The sequence below is a fragment of the Tripterygium wilfordii genome, chromosome 2 (assembly GCF_013401445.1).
Source record: "Tripterygium wilfordii isolate XIE 37 chromosome 2, ASM1340144v1, whole genome shotgun sequence".
Taxonomy (NCBI): domain Eukaryota; kingdom Viridiplantae; phylum Streptophyta; class Magnoliopsida; order Celastrales; family Celastraceae; genus Tripterygium; species Tripterygium wilfordii.
In genome coordinates this window covers 569744-584207 of record NC_052233.1, presented here as the reverse complement: position 1 = coordinate 584207, position 14464 = coordinate 569744, and the positions used below count along the sequence as shown (strand labels likewise).

Genomic DNA, 14464 nt, shown 5'->3' with positions numbered 1-14464 from the left:
TCTCGACTTCGACCACATGTCATCTTGCGCAAACCTCAAAACCGGCCTTGAGCCATACATCCTTCCCATCAAACACATCAAGTCTCCCTCGAAGTTTGTATCTACTTGTCACTAAAAATTGAGTCGTTACCTTGGACTTACCTCCTACAAAATCCGTTGTTTCAGACCTTACTTTTGACACACAAAAATGATACTTACTCTATCCCAGACACCAAGTTGTAGCTTCAGATTTGCCCATGACACAAACTTGCTACAACCTCTTTTCTTCATCAACTATTTTGACTTGTGCCCCGCATAATCCAAGTGACACATGTCTTCTCAAATATGCTATATAAATGAAGCCCTCCACTGTTTGGAGGGAATTTCTCTCTCTCTCTCTCTTAGCCCCTTTCTTCTTCTACTTATTTGAGTTCTAAGGACAAAAAAAACCTTCTTATTCTATCCCTCTCAGGATCAATCCACCCATGGATTCTCACCCTGAAACATATTTCCCAGCGTGCCATCCATCATGGTCAAACACCACATCTCTTCATCTCTTGCACTCTCCCCGGCCTCTTTCAGGCCTATTGCCTTACTGATTTGACCGTTATAGTTTTTTGAACTTATAATTTTTCCAACGATGACCTTTTATGTGTCTTGAAGGTTGTTGGTGAGCCAACTTGTCTATTTTTTGGTTATTTGTATAAGCATCTACAGCCGTATAATCTACATTCACCAATCAATATTCAACCTTAGAATCTACATTCACTAATCAAGATTCAAAGATCATATTTGAGCGTCAAAGGGTGTATTCGGAAATTCCTATGATGAGGGTTGTATTTTCATTTTTATTTTTATTTTTTTACTTTACAAATGGATATTTAGTTGTAAATAAAAGAAGAAACAAACTACATTTTCATTTTATTTTTTAAAAAATGAGTAGAGATTATTTTTTAGACTGAATTAACAACTTTCCTTTCTTAAACCTAGGGGAATTAAATTAATTAATGAATGCATGACTCTTAAGTCTTAACAGAGATTTAGTTCCACTTATTCCAGCTTGATACACACTCTTCCCGACCGTTAGCCAAGACGACATCCTGACCGTTCATCAGTATAAAAGCGACACAATCTCAATTCTCTGACAACCCACGTGGCACGAAATCAACCAACCTGTTCCGCACACGTGACATCCTTTCGCCAATTCCGGAATAAAAACAAAAGGCAAGGGCACAACAGTCATTTCATTCTTCCGAACGAGAAAAGCATAAACTAGAAAAGATCAAAAGAGGAGGACTCATCAAAAGAGAGAAACTTCAACGACGTTGACACTGTACCCAACTTGCAGCTCCAGAGAGCGAGGGGGAGAGAGAGAGAGAGGAGGAGGGGAGACGGAGTTCTACAGTTAGTGAAAAATCTCTTATCTTGGTTATGGAGATCGTGGGTTGCGATTAGTCGCCGATTTTCACTGTTCCATAAAGTCCGAGCTCTAACTTCCAATGGGTTCGTCTTCGTTTTACCAGTTCTACCCTTCCTTTTCTCTCACATTTCTTTACGGTTTTTCTCCTTTATTCGACGCGTAAAGCCAAGTAATAAAGAATTCTTCCTCTGATTTTTCGCTTCACAATTGCACTTCATCGATGGATTCTTCCTCTGCAAGTTTTGTCCTCCACCGCAGCTTCAGTTTATCTTCTTTTTTGTTTGTCAGGGAGTGGTAATTTCGTCTGATTTGTGAAATGCCGTTATTTGTTTTGTTTTCATCCGATTTTCCGTTCGGGATTTGGCTCCAACGGTTTAATCCATTAAATTCGGGGTTTTAAGATACCGGCAATATATAGTAAATAAATCGCCTGATCAGATGCTTAATAGTGCCAGTTTTTGGTTCCGGTGGTTGCAGAGCTCGAGGCTTGAAGGAGGAGGAGAAAGTGCTTACAGAAGTTTCAGATCAAAGCAGAACGAAGAGAGTTGCCTAAAACAGCGCAGTTTTTTTTTTTCCATCCGAGGAGATGGAACGCTGTTCGCTAGCTTTATTTGGACAATGAACAGAGGCCATTTTAGGTATATTTGAGCTTAATTCATTGTGTTTGTGTTTTTGCATGAAACTGCGCCTACATGTGTAAAAAAGAAAAAGGGAGGGAAGTTGGGTGGGGATGGGGATGGGACCATGACTGAGCAAAGTCACTATTTGGTTCTTTATTGGAAGTTTGCATAAAACTCTGTTGCTTTGTATTGAAGCATATAGGTCGCCATTGATGAGTGTTTTCTTTCTTGATATTTCATTTGATTGGAAATTAAACAAAAGAAAAATATTGCATTTGGTCGTAGATTCATAGTTGAAGAGAGCTTGTGAAATTTAAATTTGGATTAAAGGTAAAGCAAAGTGTTTTCAATCCTAACTACCCTGTGATTAAGAATTCTATTTATTTTTTTGAATTTATGTTTTTAAGGGGTTGTTGGGTTGCACGCATGATAGCTTATTGTGTCAGTTTCAAGTTTATATGGGTGGTTGCCTCTTACTTTATGCTTTTGTTTATTTTGGTTGGTTAAATTGAATATAGATTAGCTTATTATTGTTGTTTTAATTAGTCTTTGTTGTGGTTTCTTGTCACTGGGTTTGTTAGATAATACCTGTAGTTAGCTTCTGGTTGCAGTGAAAGGATGGGCCTAGTATATATTTGGCAAGTGCAACCACCCTGTCATTAACATCTAAACTATCTGGTATTGTGAGAGAACAAGCACGAAAGGAAGTACTTGACTGCAGTTTGATGTTATGGTGTCTATTGATTTGATTTGACGTGGTTTCAAGTTGAAAAGGAAAAAGGTTCACTTTGAAGAATGGGGGCAATTAGCGGGGAAGAGCTGATCAAGATGGAGAAGATGGAAATGCCTGGTGCTCGTGAGGAGAAGATTCTTGTTTTGGTGAGATTGAGGCCATTGAGTGAGAAAGAAGTTTCAGCATATGAAGTAGCAGACTGGGAATGCATCAATGAGACTACCATCTTATACAGGAACAGCCTCCGGGAAGGTTCCACATTTCCATCTGCGTACACATTTGGTAAGGAATTGTTATTTAATACTTTTCTCTGTTATCTATAAGTTTTCAGTTTTTAAACTTAAAAGGATAATAAATACGTTTCTTCTACTGAAGAAGATTACATATTAAGATTTTTGGTTTCCAATGAGTCTTGTATTTTGCAAATGTCAAATGCCTCAATCTGATTTCTGGTGAACTGAGGTAACATTGGGTGATTTTGTATTTCATGGAAATTATAGTAATTTTCTTCTTGATTTTCTTTGACACATTCTTCGTATGAATGTGTTGAGTGTTGTTGTTCCATTTCCTGCATGTTGCAGTGTGCAGTTATTAGATCTGTTTTGCACATGTATTTTAGCATAAGTACAGTGTTGGCTCAAATATCAGTTTTAACACTATATCTTCAATTTCCAAACACAGAAAATTTAGTCTACTGCCTCTGGCTTGGAAATTAATATAAAAGTGGTTTTTTTAATAAAAGAATCTCTGATATGAAAGTAGTTCCCTGTTTTAGTAACAGTTGTTACGTTATCTTAAAATCCTGGAGGTCTGGGACTTGTAAGTTGTAACTTTCTTGAAGCCATTTTCTTAGCCTTCTTGTAATCAGTATTTATATCATCTTGGTGCTCTAGTAAATCTATTTTTTCCATTCCGAAAAAGAAAAAAGACACTGTGTAAGTAATTTATCTCCTTTCCCTTCATCCTTCTTCTGTGGGTAGACAGAGTATTTCGAGGTGACTGCTCTACAAGGCAAGTGTACAATGAAGGAGCCAAGGAAATTGCTCTTTCTGCTGTCAGTGGTATTAATTGTAAGTATGACATAGTTGCTCTATTCTTTTCCTCATTGACGGTCAAGAACGTATAGATATAAGCTCTATTCTTTTCCTCATTGACTGTCAAGAACAGATATTTTATCCCCATTTAAACTTCGCAGCAAGTATTTTTGCATATGGACAAACAAGTAGTGGAAAGACATACACCATGATGGGAATAACAGAGTACACAGTATCAGACATATTCGATTATATCCATAGGGTAATGATAATTTCTAATTGGTATATTTTCAGTATTTCTCAAGTCGTTATTCTCAGTTCTCTATTTCATCATGATGATCAGTTTTGAATAACGTTGACATAAGCTGTGGCTATATTGTCATTGTTGCAGCATGAAGAAAGAGCATTCGTCTTGAAGTTCTCTGCTATTGAGATTTACAATGAGTCTGTTAGAGATCTCCTTAGCACAGATAATACTCCACTGAGGCTGCTAGATGACCCAGAGGTGAGTCTCATTGATTTTTTTCTATTTGATCTGACGATTCGACGAGTCACTCAAATGAATTCCGACTTTCATCAGAAAGGTACTATTGTGGAGAAAGCCACAGAGGAAACACTTAGGGACTGGAACCATTTAAAAGAGCTTCTTTTGGTTTGTGAAGGTAAAGCTCTTTGCAAAAGTATTTTGTTACTGAGAATGATGTTGCAACTTTATGAGCTGTAGAAGTGTTTCATCATTGCAGCTCAAAGACGGATTGGGGAGACCTCGTTGAATGAGAAAAGCTCAAGATCTCATCAAATTCTTAGATTGGTAGCTTACTAGCTTCTTTTCCATCCTCTTTTACTTGTAATGGTTGCTATACAGATGGGTTTTTTTTTGTTTATCACTTCTTAGATACTTCTCTTCTTTGTTTTTTTACCCCTCTTCTCTTGGATTTTCACTTTTGCAGACAATTGAGAGTTCTGCTAGAGAGTTCTTGGGCAAAGAAAATTCGACCACCCTTTCAGCTAGTGTGGTGCGGATCATATAGGACCTTTTGAATGTAGTTTAAAATTTATCTTTATTGATGTTGTAACTTAATAGTAAATTGGTTTTTGTGCAGAATTTTGTTGATTTGGCTGGGAGCGAGCGTGCTTCTCAGGCATTATCTGGCGGTGCCAGACTGAAGGAAGGCTGCCACATAAATCGCAGTTTACTGACTCTAGGAACCGTGATCCGCAAGCTAAGGTTGGATTTTTTTTCCTTTTCATAACATTTCTTTTCCAATTTTAATTGTCAACTTGATAGGTCTTGAGAATTTACTTGGAGTTTGAAGTTATTGCAATGGTGATTTAATTGGTTCTTAACAACCGTACCGCATGCATGACTTTCCTTGACTTTGAGCATCTTGATTCCGTAAAGTGACTGAGTGCAATTTTTATTTAAGTTAGTAACTTCTGCCATGTATCTTCAGTACATATCCCATGAAGTGACTACGCCGAACTATGTGAAATTTGATGCAGATAATTAAAACTGAGTTAATATAGGCTCTAGTGTCAAAATGAAGTTTGTAAGAGAGAGCCAGTGACAAACTGCGAGTTTTGAGATTCTCAATGTGGTGTCAGAATTTGCTGTAATGCTGGATTTTGAAAAAAATTCTGTAGCACTGAGTTTTATTTGTTGGCTGGATGTAATTTGGCAAGGGAATGGTAGTTTTTTGGAATTTTTTTCATCAATTTTGTGATTTTCAAGTTCAGTCAAAACGCGAGTGGATAATTTTTCTTTGGTACGATGGATTTATTTCAAAACAGCTTGTGTTTTTTTTTTCTCTTTATACTAGAGGCTAGGTAATAATTTTTGAACATGTGATCTTTAGGTTGAACCAGTGCAACTCTACCACTAAGCCACATGTTTGCCTGCTATTTCTTTCATACACATTATATTTATTTTGCCACTGATTTCTTCATTGATAAATTGGCATGGTCCTTTTAAACTCTTGGCTACACAATACTTGTATAAATTTCTTTGACTATATTGTATATCCTGTCTTATGTCTTGTAGTAACTCTCCTTGTGTTTTTACTTTTATTTCTTTTGGTATTGACTAATCATTCTCGAGCTGCTGAAGGTTTTGTTTTTTTTTCCACACCTAGAATTTCCTTATTAAATATTTACAACTTTTCATTGGGCACCTACAAGTTCGATTTGCACGAATTGTGATAGTTTGCTGCCTAACATGCAGAACATTGAAGGCAAATAACCGTGTCTCTATTACTGTGCATATATTTTGCTTTGATCTAATTAGTTTATTATGACTACAACTTTTTTAAATCAAATGTAGAGAAACTTTGTCTCTAGCTCATCAACATGGTGTTGTTATGATGGATGCAGTAAGGGGAAGCATGGACATATTAATTACCGAGATTCCAAGTTGACACGCCTGCTACAGCCTGCCTTGGGTGGCAATGCAAGAACTGCCGTCATTTGCACTTTGAGCCCTGCTCGGAGCCATGTTGAGCAAACAAGAAACACTCTTTTGTTTGCTTGTTGTGCAAAAGAAGTTACCACAAAAGCACAGGTTAATGTAGTCATGTCTGATAAGGCATTGGTTAAGCATTTGCAGCGAGAGTTGGCAAGACTGGAGGGTGAATTGAGAAGTCCTGCTCCTGCTTCCTCAAGTTGCGACTACCCAGCTTTGCTTCGGAAGAAAGATCTTCAGATTCAAAAGGTTACTTTTTTTGCGTTCTAAACTCAATTTGTGATTGTTTATGGGAGTATTTTGAACTTGTAAGCCGAAAGTAGGAAAAACTCCGTCTATAATCTGCTGAGTAGGATGCATTACAGAAAACATGCTTGTGTTCATGGGGTGTTAAGTTAATACAGTAGTATTTCATTGGCATCTGCCTCACAGATCACTGTGTTATTACTTTGTTAGTCAGGATAGATGTCATTATCTTTCTCCAGATAGAAAATAAAATGTCAAGATGATGAACCGCATTATACGGAGCTTGGGAGACATCAGGTTTGGGAGTAGAGGTCTTAGAATTTATGTTCCCCATATTTAGGACTTCTTGACTACACAAGTAGTGCAATTACTTATGTTCTAAGTTTGCTCACTCTAAATGCTAGACTTCCTCAAATGAGTGTAACATGTCTATTAAACAACTGGGTGTGTCCTTGCTGTGTCACATTTAACATGGATGCTTATCATCCTTAAATAAGTCTTATTAGACACAAATCAGGGGGTAAATCACTTAACTTACGTAACAATGTGATGTTTAGCCAGTGTTCGGAATGAATTAAATGGTGGCAGGGTTAGGAAGATTTCAATCTAAAATATTAGTTTGTTGCTGTAACAAAGAAATTTCAATCCAATCACTGTTCTTTATTTATTCTCTTCATGAATATTTTCACTGCTAATGCATTGTTATGTCTTGCTGCTTTTTTGAACTTATCACTGAGGAAGTCTTGACATTATGTTACGATTTAGCAGATTCACCTTGCTGGTTTTCAATTATCCGAGACACGGCCTAATGAATTTGTAATGAGAGTTTGTCTAGGTGAAGATGCAATTTATACAGTTTGGGCCCTGTTATTTACTGGTTATGTTTGTTGGTTCCATGTCTTTTAATGTTCAGATGGAGAAGGAAATCAGAGAGTTGGCGAAGCAACGGGATCTTGCTGAATCTCGGGTTGAAGATTTGCTTAAAATGATAGGGAATGAGCAAAATTCAAGAAAATCGGTAAATTTATAATTGAGACACTGCGGTGTCATTGCACGTTAATATTTTTGCTACAGTTAATTCTTGCTTTCTTCTCTGTATTTACGCTAACATTGGTCATCGGCCTAATCAGCAAGTGGGAGACGCGTGGGAAGATGAATGTTCAATGTCAGCATCATCAGGCGTGGTTGATTCTCATCCTATGAATGGAGGTTTAAGAAATTTCAAGAAAACTCATTACGATGATGGAGAAAGTGAGAGCAATCCTGATGAGCCCTTCCACCATCTTCGGAACTCTGAAAACCATACTTCATCTGATGGTACCTTATCACCAATGTCTTATGGGGAGAATCTTGTTAGATCGAATTTGCGTCAGAGTCTGGAGGATACTGCTGAAGATCCTAATGATTATTGCAAGGAAGTCAAGTGCATTGAATTGGAAGAGTCAAGCAGGCAAAATAACTGTGAATCCCTTACCTTAAATACTGAAAATGAAGGAACATCGACTTTAGAAGACTATGGTGATGGGGAAGCAACTGAAGAAATAACATCAACTCAAGTGAACGGAAATAGAGGAGTGAATGGCATGCCAAATGGTTTTGTATACGGTGCATTGGAGCAGAGACTGTGTCATGTACAGAATACCGTAGATTCTCTTGGCAGTCCTTACCCTGATGAACCTCCACCAATGGCAGCAGATATGTCGAGTTCTAGAAGCCTGAAACTAACTAGAAGCTGGAGTTGCAGAGCAGATCTCACGTCCGATTCATCATCTCCCTGGCCTGAGAAAGCTGAACAAATTGTCAACACTCCACCTACTGGAATGGAAATAAATTTTACTGGGAGACCAGAAAGGTTACGATGGAAGATTCCTCCATCAAAATATGATACCAACATTTCAACCTTGTCCAGGAATGATTCCCAGTCATCACTGGGAAGTGCTTCGTCTGATGTACAGAGCATTAAAACTTCAGCAGGTGAGGATGTTACTACCATCCATGCTTTTGTTGAAGGACTGAATAAGGCCAAGCATCAATATGAGAAGCAACTCACCGATGGTCAGGTGAGGACATGCTTTTAGATACTTCTTCCTTCCTAATCCTTGCAATAAGTTGCATCTTTATGGTTAGTTAACCATCACTAGGAAATTATGCTTCCTTTTTGTCACGGTCTTGTATGCATGTATGCTAGGTTCAGCAGATGGGGCTAGCAGCTGATAGTTCTGGGAAGAATATGAAAGATGTAGGTTTGGAGCCAATGCAGGAAGCACTGGAAACCTCTCGCGATTGGCCTTCTGAGTTTGAGAGGCAGCAGAGAGCAATACTTGCACTCTGGCAAATTTGCAATGTTTCATTGGTGCACAGAACCTACTTCTTCCTTCTTTTTAAGGGGGATCCAGCAGATTCCATTTACATGGAGGTAGAGCTCAGGAGACTTTCCTTCCTCAAGGAAAAATTTTCTCAAGGGAATCGTACTGCGCAGTATGATCAAAATCTCACCCTTGGTTCAAGGTTCTCTCTCTCTCTCTCTCTCTCACACACACACACACACACACTCCATGCTAACTTGATAAATGTAATACGCTCTGCTGCACAGGTTTCATTTTATAGTTACTGAAAATACTACACTAATTTTAACTCTAGCCTACTCTCATAAATGTATGGAACAGCATGAAGGCCCTTGGCCGGGAGAGACGGGTTCTGAGCAAGCTGATGCACAAGAGATTTTCTGAAGAAGAGAGGAAGAGACTGTATCAAAAGTGGGGTATTGGGGTGAATTCGAAGCGCAGGAGGCTACAACTGGCCAACTGCTTGTGGAGTAACACACAGGATATGAATCACGTCATGGAGAGTGCTAGCATTGTTGCAAAGCTGGTTCGATTTGTAGAGCAAGGAAAGGCTTTGAAGGAGATGTTTGGGCTTAGCTTCACTCCCCAGCACTCAAAGAGGAGACTTTTTGGTTGGAGAAACAGCAAGCCTTCCCTTTTTTAAGCTTTGCTTAATAGGAAATTCAGAACAATTATATCGCTGCTGATTTGTTGTAATTGATAGGCTATTTAAGATTACTGTTATGATTGAACTCAAAAGAGGATTGTATGTGGTTGTTTCAATTTTGTATAAATTACAGCTTTGATCATCTAATTTAATATTATTATGCCAAGTTGTAGACTGCTTGTTGGATATTTCTCTACTCCCAAGTCCAAAAAATATTAGGAAAAAAAAAGTGAAGTACGTAAAGTGATTTACATAACTCAACCGCGTGACATATTAACAAATGTTTAGTCTTTTACATACAATCAATGTGTGCTGAAGAGGCAACAAAAACGAAGCTCGGTCACATATTGGATACCCATTGAGAAGTTGGGCTATATGTTGGATCAGAGATGACAATATTGAGTTGTGATGAGGACTCTCAACTCCAACTAATGCGTTTTCTGCACTTAAGAATCAATCACGACCAACCAAGAATAATAAAGTGGTGCGGCCTGTGGCCAAAGTATGACAATATTGGGTTTTACATTTTAGTGTTTGGGTATGGATTTCCAACGGTTGTGAAAATTAGAATGCAATTCATTTTAGAACGGTGCGTTTTATGATGATGCGACACCGTAGCCGTCACAAGTGCCAATTCTTCATTGTCTAGTAGAGCGCATCGATGATCGAACCCAATTACGAATAGAGTGGAAACCAGAGTCGAGAGACGAGAGAGAGAGATGAGTGTCGCATCAACGGCGGGATACCTAGCTCGGAGAGCAGCGCAGAAAGAGAGGGTTCGGATCCTCTACCGGCGTGCCCTCAAGGAAACTCTCAACTGGGCCGTCCACCGCCACCTCTTCTATAACGATGTACTCTCATGATGTCTCCTTTCAATCGAATCCGATCCCCTCGTTTTCTACACCGATTTTATGATTTTTCATTTATTAATTCTTCATTGTCTATGTTGGCTTTGTTCTAGGCCGATGTCCTCCGCCAGCGGTTCGAAGCTAACAAACATGTGGTTGGTTCTCCGAATTCTGATTTCCCTCTTATTTTTTGGCGATACGAATCACTCGTGGAAGAAATTTTACTAGTCGTTATTCAATTTAGATTCCCGTGGAAACTTTTTTTTTTTTTTTAAATTTCGTGTCTTTTAGTAAACAATGCTCTCCTTCGCTTAACCTGATTCCGATGAACGAAATTCTATATGACATTGATGCACACTCACTGAAATTTTCTCCGGCATCTTTTTGTATTAATTGGTGCTCGTGTTTGGGTGTAATGGTCAAACCCTAATACGATTTTAGTGTCTTTTTCTGTCTATGACTCAGAATTTGTATTGTGTTATTTCATTGTACTGTTACCGCGGTAAAGAAATGTATGGCAGTCATTGTAATAGTGATGAGTAGTTTAATTAGAGGTTCTAATGCTTTGCTGTTTTTAGGAAGATCTTGATACAATTGATAGCCTGATAGCTGATGGTGAAGCACAGCACAATAAGTGGCGGCACCCTGACCCTTATATTGGTGAGTTCCATGATAGATGCTCCAGTACTTACCAATTCTTTAGCTTGTGCTGGATTGGTGGTGTAGTTCGAGAATATCAACATAAAGAAATGATATATTTGTTTCTCAATCAGTTTTGCCTTCATAGAAAATTTGGTCTTTTAGAGTTTTTGGAATGGAATTTCCTGGTATAGGCTGTTTCTCTCAAATAAGTGAATATTTGACCTTGATCTGTTGACTTAATATGCTTTGCTTAACATTTTCTTGATATAAGGGTCTGAAGAAATGGAAATAGCTTTATAACTGTGCTGAAGGTGTAGGCATTTTCCATATGTTTAGGTTCTAACAAATTTCAGTTTGAATTTTAGAAAAGTAAATCTAATAATCTTTACATTTAGACATTGAATCACCTTGTAAATGTATTGGAATCTATTGATCTGTAGAACCGCTGTGCTTGTGTGGTCTTCCCTATAATTATTGTTTGATATGTATTGCTTTTATCTTAGTATATTTGCATAGCATATCCAAGGCAGAACAATCTTAGTATTGTTAAGTTAAGGTCCCTCCAAAGTACCAAAGAAGGACCATTAGTTGAGTCTGGGAGTTCGTTAGGTTCAGTCCCCGTCCACATTTTGGTTGGATTTGAATGTTGTTATAAATGACCAAAAAGTTTTGCTTCTCAAATAGGGGGAAAGAGACAGAAAAATGTTATTCCATTTCAAATATTTCTTAAATTGAAGTATCATAGAGACAAAACTTGGCACTGTATCATCGTGGTGGTCATTAGATAATGAGGCTTCTTCTTTCTTCATGTTTGGACATTGTTCAACAACCCTTGGGTTAGTCTTCCAGGAAATTCTGACTACTCTGATAGTAGTTCAAATGTTCAATTTTCATAATCTCTTATGGACGGTCATAAGCTGTCTGATTTGCTTGTGCAGAGCTTCTGGTTGATTGCTTACATCCAGATTGTTACTTTATTCTTGGATTTGATTGGTTTGGGTGCATAGATATTGCCGACGAGCTCCTTTCATCTACATTTGATTGCTGTTGTAGCTCAGAGCCTCAGAACAATATCATGTACAAATAGGAGAATACGTTTATGAGTTTGGAACTTTTTTATTGAATACCTTTATGCTATGCCATTTTTTTCCACCATTTTTAAATAGGTCTAATAGTGGTATACTGGTATACATGGGCTTAGTCGTTTTCGTTTGATTGTCAAAATGCATGACATTTTCTGGAAAGCTTATGATCCTTTTCAATTGAAAGGGTATGCAGCCTAAAGCTAACTTATTTTTCTGTGTACAGTTCCTTGGGCTCCTGGTGGTAGCAAGTTCACCCGAAACCCACCTCCTCCACCTGGGGTAATTATGATAGTTCATTTATGTGGTTTGGCATTCTTTTCCTTTAAATTTATTCTCACTTATTCATGTTAATAGACCTAATAAAAAGTTTTCCATCTTTAATCTCATTTCATTTTCTTGTTTACATCATGTGCTGCAATTTTCATCATCTTGAAGTAAAGTTAAACAGTCTTGATAAATATCCTTCAATTTTCACTCAACTCGTTGATAGGTGGATTTGTTCATGTTTCTTGAGCCTTACTGACTTCATGTGTTCCTGAGATTGAAGTATTGTATTCGCATCTTCTGGAATTGTGTGAACTGTTGGAGCATGGGTCACACTTTCAGTGTTAGGACCATGAGGCAAACATGACAAGGAAGCTAGAAATTTATTGTGTATACAATTTTAATTATTAATCTGTATGGCTATTACAAATTCTGATTCTTGATATTTTTATCCTGTGAATGTACCCATTTGTTTGCTACAATCTAACCATTGACAAATTAAGCATTTCGATTCTTGTCGTGGTTTGTTTCTGACCCTGTTCTTTGTTTGTCCTGTTGGCATCAGATTGAGATTGTATATGACTATGGTCGGGAGGATCCTGCCTAAAACCAAGATCATTTTCCAATCAATAAAGGTTAGCCATAGATTCTTTCATCAATTCTTGTGTGAGGTTAATTAGAGCTTGAATTATTGGCCTTTTGTAACCTCCAAAAAATGACTTCTATCAATTTTTAACACACCTTATGAATATTCAATTTGGATGCAACCGGAAAATGGTGAGCTATCACCTCTTCATTCGACTCTCTATTTTAAATAAAAAGCTCATTTTATAAATTATTTATGGGGCTTGTTTTCTTTCTGGATAAGTGGATATATAATTATTGGTCTATTTGAAGTTATAAGTATTCTTCTGTAGAGTAACAGGGCTGTTGTTGAGTTAAGCGGAGCCAAATAATGGCTCAGTAAGGGATGTATATTTGCCTGAGCTAGTTGGGAGTGCCCACCTTTTAACAATTATGCTTAAATTTGACTTTTTTTTTTCACTGGGGTGCATTGTGCTTTGGAGTTATTAACAAGCGAACACAAGTGGCTTAGTGGTAGAGTTGCAGGGGTGCAACCTAGTGGTCACAAGTTTAATTTCTGGAAAGAACCTCTTCAAATATTATTTAGGGGGTAAGGTCTATGCACATGTTGTATGTCCATGACTGTGGGAGCCTTATGCATGTATGTTGTTTACTTTGTTTACCTTCTTTTCAATGTCAGCTCGGCTTGGTTTACCCTGGTGAGCCTTTATGAGCTGAATTTGAGCTCTGATATTGATAAACATATTTTAAGAATAAATTTTAGAATTGAAGTGCTAAAGTCCAGATTGCAAAGTGCCTAGCTGATCAAGTACATGATGGATCAGCAAGCATTTGTAATTAATCTTAGGACAAAAGATTAAATCAATCATAAACCTAATAATAAACAAATTTGAAATGAAGTTTGGGGAATATAAGGATATCCTAAGAGATTTGATGTTTTATAGTTTCTTTTTTGGGTTTGGGTGGTGGGGGCTTTTTGAGGGGATGGGTGAAGTTGGCTTGTGGTGTGTAACAAGTAGCAACTCAATAAGGCCGACTTCTGCTGCTGGTGGTGGTGGTGGGGATGGAGAATATGAGTGGAGATCAAGCCTGTTTCCTGTCAAATGGCTCCAAGTTTGGGCATGTGATGTTTTATTTTAATTCTCTTGTTGATTATAGTGAGTGTAATTTATATTACTCACTCTGATTGATATGATGATGCCTATAATGCAGAATAAACGGCAGCCCGCATGTTGTTCCTGCTAATTGAAGGAAATTGTCATTTGAACCTTTTAACGTGCTGAGATGATCCATCTCTTTTTTTTTTTTCTCTATATTTGTTTTCGGCTAATTTGCAAGAGTTTTTCCTTGTGTCTGTCAGTCATGGAAAATGGTGTTCATTTTACACTAAACCTTCTTGGAAAACTTTGTTGTATTAGACTATTAGTTATAAGTTTATAACTTAGAACCTGCATTTATTTTATTTAGGGGGAAATAAGGGCCTTGCTGACAACCAATTCTTACCATAAATAGGTTGAATCCCTTTTGTATCCCACACACAATTGCAGCAATTGAATTGC

At 37.7% G+C, this 14464-nt stretch overlaps 2 protein-coding genes across 7 annotated transcripts; both read left to right on the top strand.

The window, feature by feature from the left end:
- The first annotated feature begins 1291 nt into the window (after positions 1-1291).
- Positions 1292-9653, top strand: LOC120013404 (kinesin-like protein KIN-7E). 6 transcript variants are annotated; one of them, XM_038865237.1, is made up of 15 exons: positions 1292-1482; positions 1877-2037; positions 2631-3034; positions 3733-3822; positions 3948-4048; positions 4178-4291; positions 4367-4448; positions 4530-4597; positions 4737-4802; positions 4890-5014; positions 6157-6493; positions 7404-7508; positions 7621-8550; positions 8688-8998; positions 9157-9653. In XM_038865237.1, the coding sequence occupies exons 3-15, from the start codon at positions 2815-2817 to the stop codon at positions 9476-9478; spliced, it is 2871 nt and encodes a 956-aa protein (XP_038721165.1). In that variant the 5' UTR covers positions 1292-1482; positions 1877-2037; positions 2631-2814; the 3' UTR covers positions 9479-9653. The 6 variants fall into 6 exon arrangements, with proteins under 6 accessions (XP_038721165.1, XP_038721158.1, XP_038721126.1 ...); XM_038865230.1 differs by having other exon boundaries at positions 8685-8998; XM_038865198.1 differs by having other exon boundaries at positions 1293-1482; positions 8679-8998.
- A 504-nt stretch (positions 9654-10157) lies between these two features.
- Positions 10158-12955, top strand: LOC120016731 (NADH dehydrogenase [ubiquinone] 1 beta subcomplex subunit 9-like). The gene is made up of 5 exons (XM_038869640.1): positions 10158-10332; positions 10443-10484; positions 10908-10989; positions 12280-12335; positions 12886-12955. Exons 1-5 carry the CDS (start codon positions 10201-10203, stop codon positions 12925-12927), a joined length of 354 nt encoding a protein of 117 aa, XP_038725568.1. The 5' UTR covers positions 10158-10200; the 3' UTR covers positions 12928-12955.
- The last annotated feature ends 1509 nt before the right edge of the window (positions 12956-14464 follow it).